Source organism: Lytechinus pictus, chromosome 12 (genome assembly GCF_037042905.1).
Source record: "Lytechinus pictus isolate F3 Inbred chromosome 12, Lp3.0, whole genome shotgun sequence".
NCBI lineage: Eukaryota > Metazoa > Echinodermata > Echinoidea > Temnopleuroida > Toxopneustidae > Lytechinus > Lytechinus pictus.
This window is the reverse complement of record NC_087256.1, coordinates 3,980,918-3,999,897: the sequence shown is the minus strand read 5'-3', so window position 1 is coordinate 3,999,897 and position 18,980 is coordinate 3,980,918. Positions and strand designations below refer to the sequence as shown.

The following is an 18,980-nucleotide window of genomic DNA, read 5'->3' as shown; positions in this document are numbered from 1 at the left end:
GGTGTCAACATTTCATTCAGCTTAATTGAACCCCCCCCCCCTTTTCATTATTCCTGCGTACGCTACTAAATTGAACTCATTTCTACCCGAATCTCATATCAGTACAGGACTCTAAATTGCAAGGGTTTTAAAATAAATTCAAATCGTAGTTAGGGATCAATCGAATCGAATTTGAATCCTGCAGATGTATTTTCGATCTCCAAGATTTAAATTCAAATCTTGTATGATGTAAGCCTAATGAATATATAACAATACAAAAGCAATTACACATGACAATTGAATAAGTTATTACGGGAGTCATTATCATGCTACCAGGCTAAAAGACTTCAATATCGGGCCTATATGACGGATATCTCCTATTATTAAGTAGCACGATATATTTCCGTTTATCTATTCGTATTCTCTCTGTTTACCCGCCTTACCTATAAAGCTGTCTCATCTGAAAAGGGTACGTGTTGTGTTAGATCACTTCCTGAATTAATGAAATGCAGACAGCAATTAAATAGCCTTCTATATTCAAACTCACTATATAATGTAAAGAAAATGGGATACAAACTCTTCACAAAAATCCCAGAACTAACAAAAGGTGAATTTGGAACAGATTGATTTATTATGAACGAAGAAAGCGAAAGAGGCGAATTCATGGGAAGTCACATAGCAGGTGTAGCAGTAAGAAAGAAGTTTCGCGGGAAAATGGCAATATATTGCCTCTTTTATATACCCCGTTTTTTCCGCCGGTACGGATCGAGAGTTTATTTCTCTCCGGGATTTCTCTCTTATAATTGCCAGTAGATTCGGACAATAATATTCATATGAAGTAAGAGAAGAAAAGGCATAGAGGCAAATGCAGGCCTGGGCAAATGTTATATATAAAAGCCAAGATAAGAATGAAAGAGCCCGGAATATAGGGCATTGGGCAATTGGCAGGGAATTAAGCAACAGACAAGCCAATAGAGCTGGACCCCCCCCCCCCCGTACACCGTGTGTTAATACCATTTCTTCTTTCTTTTATTTTTTTATGGTAAGCTGGTATGCTGATATGTATTTTTTCGTTGCCTATAGCCCATTTTCCAAGGTATATTCTTTATCGGGTATTCCCAATTTAAGCAAGATCTCTCTTCATAATATCTTCCAGCAAATTCATTGCGGGTCTGTTTACATGTTAAAGGGATTGTGGACATGGAACAACACGGAAGTTATTACTCCCACGCAAATACGAATAGACGGTGTCAAGCTATGGTACTTTATAGAGGTACTTAAACAAAATACATGTAGTTTCGTTTTCATGTAGGTGCAAAGGCCTGGCTGTATCATTTATATTATTATTGTACTGTCTATATAGGTGTGCTACATATATCTCTCTGTGATCATAGTCTTCTCCTGAGTCTATGCATGCCTGATCTGAGTCGATGCACGTATGATGGCTACGGTCCCGTCGCATAAGTAGTTCACGGTGAGTATTATATATTTTATACAGCTATACAGTATTGTGTTTGACTGACTGCTTGCCACATGAATCTGATATTCCCCATTGTGTTGTACTCCCGTCGCTCTGCTCAGGTGTATGTTCATGTAGAATTGATTTTCCAGCGGTGATCGAGTGTCCATAATGTAAGGAACATTATTTTTTAACGTCTGTTTCCGTGTACTGTACTATACCTCGATGGACTGAGCAATGTTTATATGCCCCTGGTATACTCAATGATCTATAATTTCATTTGACTCAGTTCAAGTAGTCCCACGTACGTCATACCCCCGTCATACCATCTATCGAGATAACAGAATCAGCTCCGATAATACATTTAGGATCATCATGAGGACATAGCGCAGAGGGGCATATGTTCAGACACTGAACATTTGAAGCTGTCATTTTCTTCAGGTTTAAATTTTATTTCACTGATGATTCTAGTATTCATGTACTTATTTTTGTGGTTACAACTATAGATATAGATTACCAAAGCAAGTACTTGCAATTATTTAATTACAAGGGGCAGCTCAAGTTGTATTCTAGCTGCTCTACAGTGCTTATCAACAAAAAGTTTACACTTTTAAAACGTCCTAGGAATTGAAAAATATACAACATGGGAATATTTTGTTCACATATATTCTTGGGTTTGTGTCTCATCTATCAGAGGAAAGTAACAATTTTGACACAATGTTACACATGAGGGGGCATTGTCTATTTCTGTAAAGCGCGCAGAAATGCTCATTTTCACGCTGTGTCAACGAAATAAGGCAAAAACAATTTGACCGTGCGGTTCATTTCTCAAACATTTCTTTTGCATTTTCAGCAAATTGAAATAAAACGATACATTTAAACATTTTGTAACGGCTTTGCCACCCAAATTAACATTTTAACCCTAAGTAAGCACAACCTTTACCCTTTTTGTGCCAGCTATAGATCAGATGACATTACTGAATGTAAACAAAAGTTTATTTCACATCTCCAGCATTCTTTTATTAAGTTTTCATCATTTAAAGTGGAACTGCATTTTATATTTCATTAAATACTTGTTTCTCCACACTTTTTCCAAGCTTGACAATGATTAACAAAATGAAAAATCAAGCCGAAGCCATTTCATTTGAATCACAACTCTGCGTAAAGATATCACCACAATGGCCTCGGATTGTTGGGAGGGGGGCGGGGCGCAATCATGAAGTGTTTTGGGCAAGGAGACAAATTAAAAAGGTAAAATATATACTGTATTCAAATTAATCTTTTTGGCTAAATTCCATGTGTTCTTCATGATTAACATCTACTTTTATTCCTATAACTATTTCCAAGTTCTGCGCAAATCATTTTCACGAACTTTTCAAAAGTAAGTGGTGCTCACTTAAGCGGAAAGAATTTTCGACAGTTATACCTTGGTCACATTTGCTCTACGGCGGCCGTACGGCGAGTCGAAAACAGCCGTTTTATTAATTTAATTCAAACCACTTATATGTAGTTGGTACAAAAAATGTTGAAACGGCTGTTTTCGACTCGCCGTACGGCCGCCGTATAGAGCAAATGTGACCATGGTATTAGTCAATTTCTTAAGGAGATCTGAACCAATATTTAAATGTGGAAAAGGCTACAGGATATTAAAAATATATAATTTTATATTATTTCTAAGTGTAAACTTTTTTTATACACACTGTATAGTCTCCGATTTCATTTTAACTTTTTATTCTAGCTGAATCATGTTTAATTGTTAGGCCTATAGTATCTTCTAATTCTCTTCATGATTGACTAATATTCTCATATCTTTACTTTCAGTAACTGCATGCAAACTTTCGAAACATCATTTAATTCGTTAAGCGTCCTCCCACCCAGTTCTCTCTTATTGTAAACATAATATGGCGGTTCCAAATGTAACATAACCGAGAGAAGTAAAATGAAGAAAAAAGGGAAGGAAAATTGTCAAAATAATATGGAAATATATATTACCATATGTTAATTTTTTTTAATAAAAAAATATTCAGGCTCGATCGCGACTTTTTTTGCCTTACCATGAAACACTTTTACGCTACGATGGTTATGATAACTGAAAAGGGAAGGGTGGATTTATTTCCGATATTCCAAAAAGAAATAGAATATAATATAGTAGATTGGAAAACTTTTTATCAATAACGTACTTCGAATACGTTGATCCTTATATTTCAAAAATTTTCTTTTACCTACAGGTGTTTGAATTACAGATTAAGGAGAACAAATCAGATCTTTATTATTAAAAACAGTTTGGAGTTCATCATAATTCTTCCATTGGCATTGTTAGAGAGTTCGATGTAGAGATCATGCACATTTAATACTACATGCATCAATGTGTACTTTTTTCTGATTCTAAAGTCTTTCCTGAAAGATACCGGCGGCCACCTGATGTTTATTCCAAGTTAGATTCAAGTAGCCCATATGCCTAATAATACATGGGTGATTCTCCTGATTTTTGCGCTACAGTTTCCACTTCATCAATTTACATGAAAATTTCTTTGTTCCTTCCTTTACTCAGATCTTTATTGAATTTCACTAACGAAAATGAGGAAGCTGAGTACGGAGAGTTCTTTGGCCAGTAACACCCCCGATGACCGGTGTCCACTGCACCTTGACACGATCCAGGATGCCTACAATTTACCATGTGGCCATGCAGCTTGTCATGAATGTCTGTACGCCATTGCAACAGCGAGCAGGAAGTTCCGAAGGCCACACATCACTTGCCCTGTATGTCAGAAGACATCCCCGTTTGAGCCAGAACAGAAAGAACTGGAGGAAGCACAGTTCAAGGCGGAATCAAGGTGTGAGTTGAGTAGAAGTCCCTCCATCAGCGATGACCCGAGAAGCCGATCGAGCAGTTTGAGCAGCCATGGTGGAAGCACCGCTGCTTTGTCTCCTATCAGACGTCGGGAGTCAATGAAGATCAACAAGGAGCTTGATGTGAATGCGTCTAAGCTAACCATCTCAAACGACCCCATGGTCAACAAACGCGTCACCATCACACTCAGACTATGTGATCAGGACGGGAAAATTATCATTCCGAAAAGCAACACATACGTCAGAGGAACAATTCTATTTCCTGATGGTGAGCTAAAGGAAATTGAGCTCCTCCCGTATCGACCACAGTCGTTAGGAATCAATGATCTCACACATTCCTTCGAGAAAGTGTTTGTTCCACAGAGCGTTGGTAAGTACGAGGTTGATATTCCAGTCTCGGACAACTCGAAAGAACACATCATTGCTTACATCCTGGTTAAACCAAGTGGCGGGAAAGTGTTTGATTTACGAGGGATGTCAAAATTTAAAAACCCTCATGACATATTCCTTACAGGAGGCCAGTACGTCATTACTGACAAGGGCAATCACCGAATAATCGTAACCGATCGCGAAGGAGTTGTCCAAATGGAGTTTGGTTCAACTCCACCTAAAGGGCTGAAAAGAATCGGACCGTTTGCAATTGCGGGCGATCCAGGCGCATATTATGTGACAGACGATGCAAATAAATGCGTACTGCAATTCGTGAGGACAACGGCGAAACTGCGTCTCTGGGCGAAGGTAGGGCCATCACCGACAGGGATCGCCCTCGACATCGAACACGTTTACGTTGCGGACGCGAAAGAAAGCAACGTCCGTGTCTTCAACCGTCACGCGCAACAGCTCTTTACCATTGCTTATCCTGGAAATCTAGATGGTGCTGTCAGTTATCCCTGGTTCATCAAGATCAACTCTAAAGGTAACCTTGTGGTTGCGGACAGGAACAACTGTAGGATTCAAATCTTCGATCCACATTCCAAAAAGTCTCTTCTTTTAATCTCACCAGATCTCTGTGGAAAGAGATGGCACTGTCGCGGTCTTGCTCTGGATCGTCTTGATAATATCTACGTGACCTGTAGGCGGACAGACTCGTGGTGTATGTATAACAAAGAAACGGTTATGGTGTTCAGCGCGTCAGGAGATTACCTAGGAAACTTTGGAGAACTTTGTGAATTCAACTATATCCGGGGCATCGCCATCGACGATGACCAGGCAACTGCCTTGGTCGTGGACGGAGCCAATCACAGAATCAAAGGGTACCGATTATGAGGTCAAACAATAAATCGTTAATAAGTAACTGTCCCGGGTAAATGTACTAGAATCCTCTACATTCTCTATGTCTGCATATTGAATTGAATGTTTGATCTTGCCTCTTATTTGAGTGTTACAATTATGATTCCAGTCCAATTGTTTATGCAACGGTAAATCTCGGGGGGGGGGGGGGGAATTGTTCTTCCCTTCGAAGAAAAAAAAAAAGAACATGATAAAACTGAAAAAGGTGGGGAGGGATGAGAAATTCGAACGAGAGGAAAAGCAGCTCGAATATGATTATTATATATATTGTCATCATAATTATAACGAGCTCAGAGCGCCAATTCATCATGGTCATCATAATCATCCTTACCACCATCACCATCATGATCATCGCTATCACCACCAACATCATCATCATCATATTCTACTGCCTGCAGCCTGTCACAGACATCAGCGGTTAAGGTCCTATACATCTGTCATCTTTTACAATGCTAGTCGATTGCCTTCACAAATACCCCCCCCCCCCGCTTGAATCAATTTTTTTGTTAATGGAACTAGGGCAAAAAAGTGACCTTTATAATATAAGGGGATATTATTTTTTCAAGAATCTCAAAAGGGAAATAATGATCAAACTAAGGAATATTTTATCGCCAATCGGTTTGATACTGTTCTTCTTGTTAAAGCATGACGTTAGCATAAATTTTACATCAAAACAAAGACAAATAATTTTATTAAGTTATAATGACCTTATCTGATCATGGCATTATCATTTTTAAATATCAAATCGGCAAGGCTGCTCAGTCAGCATCGAAAAAAAGGAAAATCCTACAGTTAATAAAAAAACGCACTTTTTAACGGAAATAAACTTTTCCCGGCTCTCAACCGCGAGGGTTATATTGAAAGAGGATGTAATAGCTTGTTTTGTTGACAATAACACACACTGTTCTTCCGCTCGTTGACTTTTTCCCTTCCATTTAATTTGAGATATTTTGCCTTCTCATCTCTGTGTAAGTGAAAGTTCGGGATTTTCTTCTCTCTTTCTCTCCCTTTCTTTTGTTGAAAATCTAGATAAACATATTAATATCCCCAGAATTCTTACATGTATTTGTATAATGACCTAAAGATCGAAGTTAAATTGTAATATTTTATTATAAACCTTTTTAACCAATTAATCCATTGGGATAAATTTGATTTTGCCTATTTTCCAACACAATCATGGTATACACGAGGTTATACCAATTTGTTTCCTACCCGTTGGTCTAATTGCCATTTGACATTAAGTAATTAGATCATAAAATCACCACTTGATGAATATAAATTATGATATTGTTAGCTTACTGTAAAAGCCAATCCATCGTGTAAATTAAAACTTGATAACTTGTATCTTAATATTCTTGAAAAAAAAAAGAATTAGATAATGAATGAATGCTTTTGCTGAATACGATTATATATATATCGTATATATTCAGGGGAGATTCTGTAGGGGGCATGGAGCGATCATCCCGCCCCATATGAAGAGATAAAGAATAGGATGGAAAGTTGAAAAAGGGAAGAAAGAGAAAACATAAAAAACGCAGGTCTTGATTCTGTTACTCTATTCAAAGAAATTATGTCACTTTTAGGTTTTGCTTGTCCCCTCTTAAACACCCCGACGTCTTTCTTTTACTTGTACATACGGTTGGTATACAAACTTATCGCTCAATATAATCTGTCTCATGGATTTTTATGAAATACTGTCAAGCTTTCTTAAAGGAGAATGAAACCCTTGAAACCAGCTGAATCCACATCAAAGAGAAAAATCAAAGAAACATATTGTTGAAACTTTGAAGAAGATTGAATGAATAATAAGAAAGTTATGAGCATTTGAATGTCGAGATCACTAATGCCATGTAGATCCTCCCATTGGCAATGCGACCAAGATCTGTGATGTCACACACGTACAACTCCCTCATTACTTTAGTACTTATTTCACTTATATTCTCACTTTTATAGAGTCTATCACAAGGTGAGGTGTTCTCTTAATGAGAGGACAAACACAGAGGTTTCACAACATTATATCATTGATGAATCGTTTGTCATATGATTAGAATGAGCAAAAAGAGATGTTTTGTGGTATATTTTCAGTGTCCAAAAGGGGAGAGTTGTTCATCTGTGACATCAAAGATCTTGGTCGCATTGCCAATGGGAGGATTTCCATAGCATTAGTGATCTCGACATTCAAATGCTCATAACTCTTCTATTGCTAGTCCTATTTTACTCAAACTTTTGTTGATCTTATTCTTTGATTTTTCTGCTTTCACAAAAGCTAACTTGCTCCAAGAGTTTCATTCTCCTTTAATGAAAGCTTTGAGAAATTTACTTTTTTTTATCTTGGTCCTCCTTACTTATTGGAAGTGATAATGTCAACCATTACTAATGATATTTTCAAAGAGAAGACTCAGTACATGATATTGTACTACATGTACTCTCTTACACTATTAGTATATAAAAATATTTATTTTGTCTATTTTGTAACATTCTTATACATGAATTCTGTATAGTTTAATATGATATGTTTCATGATTGTTCAATTTATCATGCCACAATAATGTTTTTATCCTTGACATAAGATTTTAATAAAAGGTATTTTATAGAAAAAAATATTTGCACCTGGTTCAATTGAGTGTATGTATTTATTTTCTCTTAACATTTCACCACTCAGCAACTTCTCTTTCTAAATAACACACTTCCATCATGGTTTGATAATTTTCATTTGAGCAGAGGGAAATATGACCAACTACTGCCATAGTACATGTATATAAACACATCATTTATTTCCACAAAATGATCAGATTTGTACAATATTCTTTCTACAGAAATTCAAACTTCCAAGATTGATCAAGGGACAGTTTCACAAAACTTACTATAACAACAAATTATTTCATCAGAAACTTCCACATTTTGATTGACTGATATCATATTTGCTTTCGTATGATACAAACAACAAATCTTACGTTTGATAAAACAAAGTCAATGTGTGCTTTAGTCAGTGCTTAATCGAGTATAGTTCAATTAACTTTAATTTGTTTCATGATATTGATGAAAACCACTTCATGCATCTCTTGACGATCTATCTCCTAAAGACAGATTTTTGCTATTGCACTACTATTATGTGTTACTGCTTACCTGTGGCGCCCTTGAATATAATCTGGAGTTCTTGGCGCTGTCTTACAAAGAGCTTAACTTGATTCAAATCAATCATAATAATGGAAAGCCAGGAATGACATAACTTGTCTACTTAAAATGTGAAACAATGTCCCATTGTAAACAGAAAGAAGCGTGCTGGCTGGTCAAATTGATCACGTATAAATCTCTTTTGAGCACTAGGCTCCTTCATAAGCCTTCCAGATGACACATAATGTCATTGGCTTCCCATAGCCAGGCCTGCCATAGTCGTGGCCGGTTTGAATTAATCACTCTTTATGAGAAAGGGTCCTGAGCTTCATAACATGAAATTTAGCGATTGATCAAGGAGACTGATTTCTACGATTGATTGCATGGATTATTGTGTATGATGAATCTTTAAATATCAGCATCATGATCAATATATCAGCTTTATTATAAAACAAGGCAAAGATAATGACATTTAAATGTGAACTGATATACTCAAATTACTTGGAGTATTAGATTATATAATAAATCTATGGTAGCCTGCATGAGATACGAGGATAACAAATCAACTTGAAATTCATTACATTTCTATCAAATATTGTACACTGAGAAACGTACGAATGATCACACACCTTTTAAAAGGATCTTTTGAAATACATTTTTCTTATTCCTTTGAAAACAACAACTTAAAAGCTATTTGAAGACAATGAAAATGATTGAAATCATTTTCATCTTTCCTTTAAATTCCATTCTGAATAGCACAAAAACACCTATCCGGAATACAAATTACTTTCACTTTCAAATCTACAAAAGACACTATACATTTGCATAAAAATGAACCTGAAAACTCTGCACATAACAGAGAAATTGTCCTTCAAACAAATGTCGGTACAAAACTTGTTTTTAACAATTTATGGAGGACCATTTACAATGGTCTATGACCCACATGAATATGTTGGCTTCGCTTTCATAATAGTGTAATACTGTACATCTATATGACAAATATATCTATGAAAATGCTTAGCATTATTTGGTATAACAATTCAAACAGAAAGTGACAAAACAAGATTTAAATCAAATTCATTGAAGATAAAAAAAAATTATTTGCAAAAAGTAACCGACAAGAATTACAATCATGATCATATAACTACCATAACAATCTAGAAAATACAGACTAACAACATTCTATTAGGTCATAACAAAATTTATAATAAAAATGTAATAACCATCTATATTACAACTTTCCTTTATAGTAATTAAGGAACTTAACAGGTGAAATTAACTCTAAGCATTCAGAAGTTGCCCAGTGGCATCACAAATCCCAGAGCTGGAATTCCCCTAGAATAACAATAATTAAACCCAGTGTATGGTGGAAGCCCAAGTGTATCATCCCACCTGTATGCAGTCCAAAAACGTAAAATGACCATATGATTGTGATTTTTTGCATGGTCAGCCCCCCCCCCCACTTTGTAAACCGTTCCGCTGCCCGTGAGAGGCTAATCAGTGATCCACTACTAACCCCTCTCCCTCCCCTCACCCCACCCCCATCCAGGAACAGGTCGCAAGGACACTTGGTCCATGTATAAAGCCAACAAAAAAATATTAAATTCATTCTATGTCAACAGGTAAATATGATTTTATATTCCATGGGAATAAGCAATAATAAAGTGCTTCAGTGCTGGAGGTAACAGACAAAAAAAAGTTAGTCTTGACTTGTACTTCAACGCCAAACTCCATAACTTATATTACCAACTTGACAAGCATGGAAAAAAATTAATAATATTATGATGAAGACCTTTTTCCCCTCCTTCTACTGTATTGGCTATGAAACGTTTGTTTATTTTGAAGCTCAGGGGTATTAAAAAAGCTCAGAGTGAGATTTGAATAGCATTCAGTTCATTCAGAAGAGAAGCGATTCCAAGAAGGATCTCCGAAGAGTGTTTCATCAACACTTGTTCTCTGTAAAGTTATCGCATCTGATGAGGAGCACTGTTACTATGGTAACTGTCAGATAAAACAGACTTTGTCAGATAGAACATGCAACAGGTATTTTTCATGTCGTAATGCTCCCCCGAAAAGACAAAATGAAGCCATATTGGAGCCTTGTGTAACTCACAAGTAGGCTAGAGAGAGGGGTATGAGTAGTAAACCGGATAGATGGTCAGCCGAAAGATAGCTTGGTACCTGAGAGAGATACGTTGATATTCCAAAGAAAATCGGAGCGGTGATCTCATGGCATAATGGCATGTTCATTTTGGGATCTTGCGTAACTCATGAGCAAACCAAATGGCTAGCGATAGGAGTGTAAGTGACCCAGACTGGTGAGCAGCTGCAAGACTGGTAGGTACATACATGAGAAGTGTGGTGATTCCAAGTGTGATCTGTCAAAGACAAAAACAAACAAAGTTAGTATATGTTTACAAATAAAAACTGTGACATGCAGAAATAGTATGTTGATAATAATAATAATAATAACTTAGTCTTATATAGCACTTTTTATGAAATCCATATCAAAGCGCTTAACAATGTAGAACATACGAAATATACAAACAAAAGTGAAATTAGAAATCATATAATTAAAAAATATCAAGGACACTGTAAATGAGGCTATGTTGAATATGCTTCCTTCATGAGGTACGTCTTTAAATTGGATCGAAACGATGTGATATTTTGAATACAATGGAGGGAAGCTGGAAGAGTGTTCCAAAGATGTGGGGCAGAGCTTGAAAAGGACCTATCACCAAAAAGTTTAGTTTTTGCTTTTTTGACTGTTAAGAAATTTTGATTTGCAGAACGAAGGGACCTACTGGGAGTATATGCCTGGATTAATTCAGTAAGATATTTTGGAGCATGTCCATGAAGAGATTTAAATGTAAAGAGTAGAATTTTGAATTGTTTACAAAATTTGACAGGGAGCCAGTGTAATTGTTTAAGAGTAGGTGTTACATGGTCATGTTTTTTAGTGAGGGAAACTAGATGGGCTGCAGAGTTTTGAATTCTCTGCAGCTTAGAAATATGTTATCAAAAATATGGGAATCCACTCCCATTCATACATTAATAGCTTAAGTACTCAAAGGTAACCATATTTCCCATCAAATTTAAATCAGATTTAGTAATCAAAAAGATAAACTAAAATTACATATCAACAATTGAACACAAGATAATGTTGATATGAGGACTGCTCTGCTTTTAGCAAATTTAATATTTGGTCAAATATATGCACCTCAAGTTAGCGTTACAAAAGTTATAAAGTAAGACCTGTATGCATTTATATAAGTAAATAGATCACCTAAATTCCAATTGACAGTAGGAGAATCTAAATTATCAAACATTATCCTGACTTACCCAAAGAAGTAAGTCAAAGAAATATGTAAATATCTTTTTATCATTTTTTTCTGTGATTCATTTAATTGCATCAACAATTCAAAGCACTTTTATAAAAAAATGAAAAGAGCAACAAAAAATACTAATATTATAATATTGTCTTCATAAATATCAAACAATTTCAGAAAACATCAACCAAGCACAAAAATTCAAATGTGCAAAAGTGTTTATTCCACAGAACCCTTAGATTGTGTCCTACATGGAATTCTACTCTCACTGATATTTACACTATGAATGACATACCTGAATGCCAACCATTCCCAGCATGCAGTTCGCTGCCAGCCTAGCTCTGCTTGGTAATGGTACCCGACGTGCTAACATCCAGAGGCCTGCTACTGTCGCTCCAGTTGTTGTACCCTATCAGAAAGGAAGAACAAATGTATTAAAAAAGTAAGAATACCAGAGTAGCTAAAGCAATCAAAGACTATTCTGCTGTCTTTGCCTAGCATGACCTTGTTCTTAAATTATCATACAGTACAGACACAAATACCTTATTTTAGACGCTCGTGCTTATCTGATTTACTAGATTTTACCTGGGAGTCACCTTATGTGTCTTTTAGAGTGCAAAGTCACTCAAGAGTTATCAAGGTATACCAAAGAGATATGATTCTCCAAGAACATTTCACCCTGGAATCATGCAAAAGTTAACCTAAATGCACTTTAAATGTAACCATGAAACAGGGACTACCTGGCTGTAACAATTAAAAAAAAAAGTTATTTAAGGAACTCACCAAGATTCTTTCATCAAACTGAAACTGTTGCAGGGTTTCAAAGACATTCTTATACTTAAGGTAACTTAATGTACTGTGCAGGGTTATTTAAGAACCAACCACGATTTTGTGATCAAACTGGATCGTAGTGGGATGTACAAAGACATTCATGTAACTTTATGTACTGTGAAGCGTTATTAGAGGAACTCACTAGAATTCTGTGATCAAACTGGACCGTCGTGGGGTTTTCAAAAACATTCTTGTACTTGGGATCATGGGCCATGATGTCTTCTGGAATCCACTTGTCACCCATCTTAGGGAATGAATTGTACACCAAACCAGCATCCAAACCTGCTACAAACGCGCCTGAACAGGATGCAGAACAATGATTAAATAATTAATACTACAACATAACAAGTCATATAACAATATAATAGCATAATAACAATTGGACAAGCTTGTTGTAGAATGATCTTTTATTTTTAGGAAGGTATTTTTAGTAGTATTTAAAATAAAAATATATGTTCCCACATGTAAGTTTGTGATGTTACTGCATGTATAGATTCTGTTGCTTTCTTAGTATATGCCATACTGGATTATTTGCTAAGCACACAGCTTATCTGCACATTCCACTAAGTAAGAAGAAATCAGTTTTATACATTGGGTATATACTTTTTATGCATCATAAAAAATACAAAATAAAACCCTGGTTTGCTAACTAGTGTTTCTTGATACATAATATGTACACACATACAAGAGGTTTTATGTTTTACTTGACATGTTCATACTTATTTTCATCATAATTACGCTGCTATACTTTAAAAGGATGGTCCAGGCTGAAAATATTTATATCTCAATAAATAGAGTAAAATTCACAAAGCAAAATGCTGAAAATTTGATCAAAATCGGATAACAAATAACGAAGTTATTGGATTTTAAAGATTTGCATTATTCCAATGAAACAGTTCTAGGCATGTCTTTGTGAATATTCATAGGAAAATTGGATGGACAAGTGATTAGGTGCATCAGTTATTTACTGCCACAACTTATTTCATCATAATGGAGACACATCATTTACAAATGTATGACAAAATTAAACATTTATGATTTCATGTAACAATAAACTAATAACATAATAAAAAGGAAAGTAAGGATGTGACATCATCAGCCCACTTAATGAAAATATTCATGATGATGTGCATATAACTGTTTTCACAAAATATTGATAAACTTTAAAATTCAATAATTTCGTTATTTGTTAACCGATTTTGATGAAATTTTAAGCATTTTGCTCTGTGAATTTTACCCTATTTATTTAAATATAAATATTTTCAGCCCGGACCATCCCTTTAAGTTATATCTTTCAAATCTAATCAAGAAAACAGAAGCTGGTGATGAATGAATGGATAACCTACCTGACAATGCGGTTGTAAAGATAACAGCCATGGACCCATGAGCACACTTTCTCAACAGTGAAAGATTCTTGCTGTTTGCTATCTATATGATAAAGAAAATGCAACAAATCATATTACTAATGGAGAGTTATATACAATCATTCTCATTTTAAAAATATGAATGCTCATGTTTGAATTATCGTTCTGTGCTTTCTGACCCATCTTATTTGTATTTTTTCGTTTTTGTTTTTTTTACTATAGCTTGCTGACATTAAATCCCCCTGGAATTGGCAATAAATGGATGGCACATCAATGCATTAATGAATCTACATTTGATTTGATACTGGACTATCATCACTTTACCAAATAAAAGCTATAGGCCTACTGTCTTACAAATGGGCAAAAGGGCATTAAATTGAAGTATATGACCTAACTAAATAATTATCTACATGGCAAGGCAGCACATGACTTATTGACACCAGTCGATAAAAGGATGAAGTGAAAGAGACGTACTGTGAGTGGTTTGAGAATCTGGGAGAGGCCTCCCCATAGCATCAGGGAGTAAAGAACAAAAGCAGAACCAAGATGAGCTGCTAGGCGATACTGACTGACCCTCGGAATGTCGTGCTTAGCTGGTTCTTCTAGACCACTCTTCACCATAAACCAACCCAACAAACCCTGCAAATGAAACAAACAAATTGTAGAATGTTACCCTTGTATGAAGTCAAACTTGAAGAAGAATCTCATAAGTCAAACTCTGAACAATATGATTGTATTGCTGATTCAACAGGGAAAATATGATATGATTTTACAAACCAATCAATGCTTTTTGGGGCATTTTAAAAAATCAATGCTGAAACTTTCACTCTCTTAAACTTTGATGGTTTAATTACTTTACATACTTAGTTACTTCCATAACTAAAAAAACCCTCTGCTTAATATACTGCATATGTGCATGTTAACCAGCAAATACAGGTCCCCATATTGGTACCAATTTAATAAATAATATCAATATTCAAACCTAACCAGAGCCTTCTTGCATTAGTTACCTTGACATCCAATGGTAACACTATGAAATCCTTGATTCTGATTGGCTACTGAACCTTGTTATCATACTAATTACCACTGAAAGACAAAATTGACATAACAGCAACTTTATACAACAGGAGAGTATATACGATATCACGAAAACCTAATCATTATCACTACATTAAATCATTCCCCTTGTGAGTAGGCCTACTTATAAATACTTACATTAATTCATTTTATTTCATTGTTTATGTGAATACCTTAATAAAAAACAGGTCTTACTTGAAAGACAAGAAGGGAGCCATAGATGGCCAGCCTTGGTTTGAGGGCTTTACTGATCCACCCTTTCTTCCAGAAGATAGCAGCTGGAATGAAGAAAGCCAGACCAATGGCCCTACCCCACATCCTATGACTATACTCCATCATCCAAATAAACTTGAACTGTTGCAGGGTTATCTCGGTATGGACATACTTGTACTCCGGGAACTGCTTGTACCTTTCAAACTCTGCTTCCCATTGTTCTTGAGACGTTGGAGGCCTCATACCTTTGATGAGATGCCAGTCCGTCATGGAGAGGCCGGATTCGGTAAGCCTTGTGACACCTCCGAGCACGACCGTACCTGCGATCATCCCACAGCAAGACAGCAGCCATGCTCCGACGATCTTCTCTGCCCTGGGGGAGATTGCATTCACACTTGCAGCGACTGTGGTTTGAACCCGGCTAGGTTTCAGTACCAACTGAACCTGTTGGCAAGAACATACATTTATGTAATTAGCCAAAACATAGCTACATGTATAATTACATTACAGCAGCTTGGAAGTGTTACAGTATATTAATTGTTCGGATTAGATTTTACATCTGCTTACACTACATATGCTTATTTTGGCACATAGATGTTTTTAAATGAGTAACTTTCTCATTTAGTAACAGAAAACCTTGAAGAAGATCACAAAAATTTAGAACCTTTTATGTATCAATTGAGATGATCAGATGTATTCCTGGGCATCTCACTTTTCTGACCAATATCAAAATATGAATAGTACAAAGAACAAGTACAAGATTGCTAACAGTTTGAGGAACAGTGACATGAGACATACACTTAGTAGGTTTTCTAAAAGACATACCGTACCTTTGGTTTCAGAAACTGCACAGAGCCTCTTAACAAAGATAGACTTCCAGCTCTACATGTCACAGTTTTCTGTTGCTGATGCAAACAGCGAGAACATGAATTTCTCTGGATGGATTGAAAACTCTGAGAAAAAAAAAGATATGAAGACATTTTCAATATATTTCCATAAATTAAAAAAGAAGACTCAAATACAAATTAAAAACTGTACAGTAATGAAAAAAGTCTATCTTACAGGGGGGGGGGGGGGCTGCATGTAATGGAATATTATTGCTATGTCACAATCCATCACCAAATTTTATTTTATTTCAAAACATCTCCAAAAGTTTTACTTGATCTAGACTTCTTTAAAAGTATGCCCCATAAGCCATGTCATTCTCTCTCATACATGTATTGGTTTGGCTCATTCAGTTTGGATTTATGCCACTCTTGATGACAGAACTATCAAGAAAATCTGCTCCAAATTAATATTCACAAAGTCTAGCTTGGATGTTGTTAAGGTCTTTAATATTGGAGACTCTCTCCCTGACCCCCTCATAAGACATAACAGAATAGAGAATGCATTTTTGTATGAAGTATAGAATAGGGTGATTTCAAGTATTGTTGAAGTCTGGTGTTGGTGCTGTAGCAATATCAAAACCATCCACAACACAGTACTTGAAATGAGGCTGGTGTTGGATTGAAATTAAAAATTGATTGAAAATATTACATATTTCTGGCAGTCATTGCTGTCTGAAAAGTGACGAGACTTCTCACGTGAAGTTGAGACGATCGGCACATAAAAGGCATGACATCATGAGTTTAAGTCTAATAATAATTTTCACACTTTCAGCATCAAAACCCAACACCAACACCATCCAAAACCAAAAAAATGAAATCACTAGTCAAATGTTAGATTCTCCTGTCCCCCTGGTATTAAAGGTCAAGTCCACCTCAGAAAAATGCTGATTTGAATCAATAGAGAAAAAATCAGACAAGCATCAATGCTGAAAATTTCATCAAAATCGGATGTAAAATAAGAAAGTTATGACATTTTGAAGTTTCGCTTATTTTTTACAAAATAGTTATATGCACTACTTTTAATAGTCATGTGCAAATGAGAGAATTGATGACGTCCCTCACTATTTCTTGTTTTTTATTGTTTGAATTATACACTATTTCAATTTTCACAGATTTGACAATAAGGACAAACTTGACAGAACCATAAAATGTTAAACAATGGTAATTCCATATGTTCAGGGAGAAATAAAACTTTGTTTCACAGAACAATGGGGAGAAAATTAGAATATTTCATATAACAAAATACAAAAGAAAAAGTGAGTGAGTGATGTCATCAGTTCCCTCATTTGCATACCAACAGTATGTGCATATAACTGTTTAGTGAAATAAAGCAAAACTTTAAAATGTCATAACTTTCTTATTTTACATCCGATTTTGATGAAATTTTCAGTTTTTTGCTTGTTGGATTTTCCTCTTTTTATTCAAATCAACTTTTTGTTGGGGTGGACTTGTCCTTTAAGTTAAAGGGGAAGTATACCCTGATGCAAGACCCTTTGCACTCTGGAACATGGGCGGAGTTAATACCGATTGGTAGAATAGTTTTTTTTGTGTAAAATACCAGAAAAACATAGTAAAAAGTATTGGTGAAGGTTTGAGGAAAATTCATCAAAGAATAAGAAAGGTATTTTGATTTTTTACATCATGCAAGCAGCTGCCCATTTTGATTTTGTTTAAAATTTTAATGGTTGATGACAAAACAAATTGTCTCTCCTGTTCTGATAAGTGATAGTGGGTGTGAAATGATTTAACAGTTTATATATTATTACTGAAGATAAAATAAAGAAAATTTACAAAATTTGAGAAAATTAGATTTTATTGATTTTGTTTATACTAGTTACTACTTCTACACGATATGGGTGAGCTGCATGCTGTAACGTCACAAATAAAAAAATTAAATACTGACGTTGGGCCTTATATTTACTTTCTAATCTAATCAGATAATCTTGACTTTGTATTTGATGGATTTTCCTCAGTCACAAAAACCTCACCTGTTCACCAATATATATTCCGATTTTTCTGCTATTTTATTTTTAACAATAAACTTGTCTTTATGACATGCATTATAAAGTTCGGGGTGTACCGGTACTTCTCTTTTTTTAATCCCCCTTCTCTTTGCAATGCTTTGATTCATAGATAGACATGATAGACTCGAGTTTGGTTGCATTGCGGAGCTCCTTCAGCTTACGATATCGTGCACTCATACACGGCCTCGACTCAGCTCTGGCCTCTCTGCCTCAGCTCTGCTCTCGGCTCTCGCACTGACTCAGTCGTCTCACGCAGCTCATCCCGGTCTTGTTGTGTATCACTACCGTACCTCAAATCAAATTCAACTTCAAAAAAGTTCAAGCTAAAATAAAAAAGAAAACAAACAAAAAACGACCGGGGAGAATTATTAAACCATACCTTTTGTACTCCATCCCTGACACTGGAAGACACTCGAAAACACTGAGGCCTTAGGAGAAACATTGTTGCTTTGGTTATGTTTTTTCAGACGGTTGATTAATTGCTATATAACATTCGAAGCTCAGCTCGGCTCACGTTACTCAAAATCTCCGCTGTTGTGCAACATACTAGTTTTTATGAAATT

At 35.7% G+C, this 18,980-nt stretch overlaps 2 protein-coding genes across 2 annotated transcripts; one reads left to right on the top strand and one right to left on the bottom strand.

Annotated features, from left to right (window-relative positions):
- The first annotated feature begins 1,159 nt into the window (after positions 1-1,159).
- LOC129273388 (uncharacterized) lies at positions 1,160-7,371 on the top strand. The gene is made up of 2 exons (XM_054910417.2): positions 1,160-1,453; positions 3,990-7,371. The coding sequence occupies exon 2, from the start codon at positions 4,016-4,018 to the stop codon at positions 5,552-5,554; it is 1,539 nt and encodes a 512-aa protein (XP_054766392.2). The 5' UTR covers positions 1,160-1,453; positions 3,990-4,015; the 3' UTR covers positions 5,555-7,371.
- A 956-nt stretch (positions 7,372-8,327) lies between these two features.
- On the bottom strand, positions 8,328-18,980 carry LOC129273387 (cytochrome c oxidase assembly protein COX15 homolog). The gene is made up of 8 exons (XM_064107408.1): positions 18,797-18,980; positions 16,337-16,459; positions 15,489-15,950; positions 14,691-14,855; positions 14,199-14,280; positions 12,995-13,149; positions 12,317-12,430; positions 8,328-11,070 (listed from the first exon to the last, which is right to left on the bottom strand). The coding sequence occupies exons 1-8, from the start codon at positions 18,857-18,859 to the stop codon at positions 10,939-10,941; spliced, it is 1,296 nt and encodes a 431-aa protein (XP_063963478.1). The 5' UTR covers positions 18,860-18,980; the 3' UTR covers positions 8,328-10,938.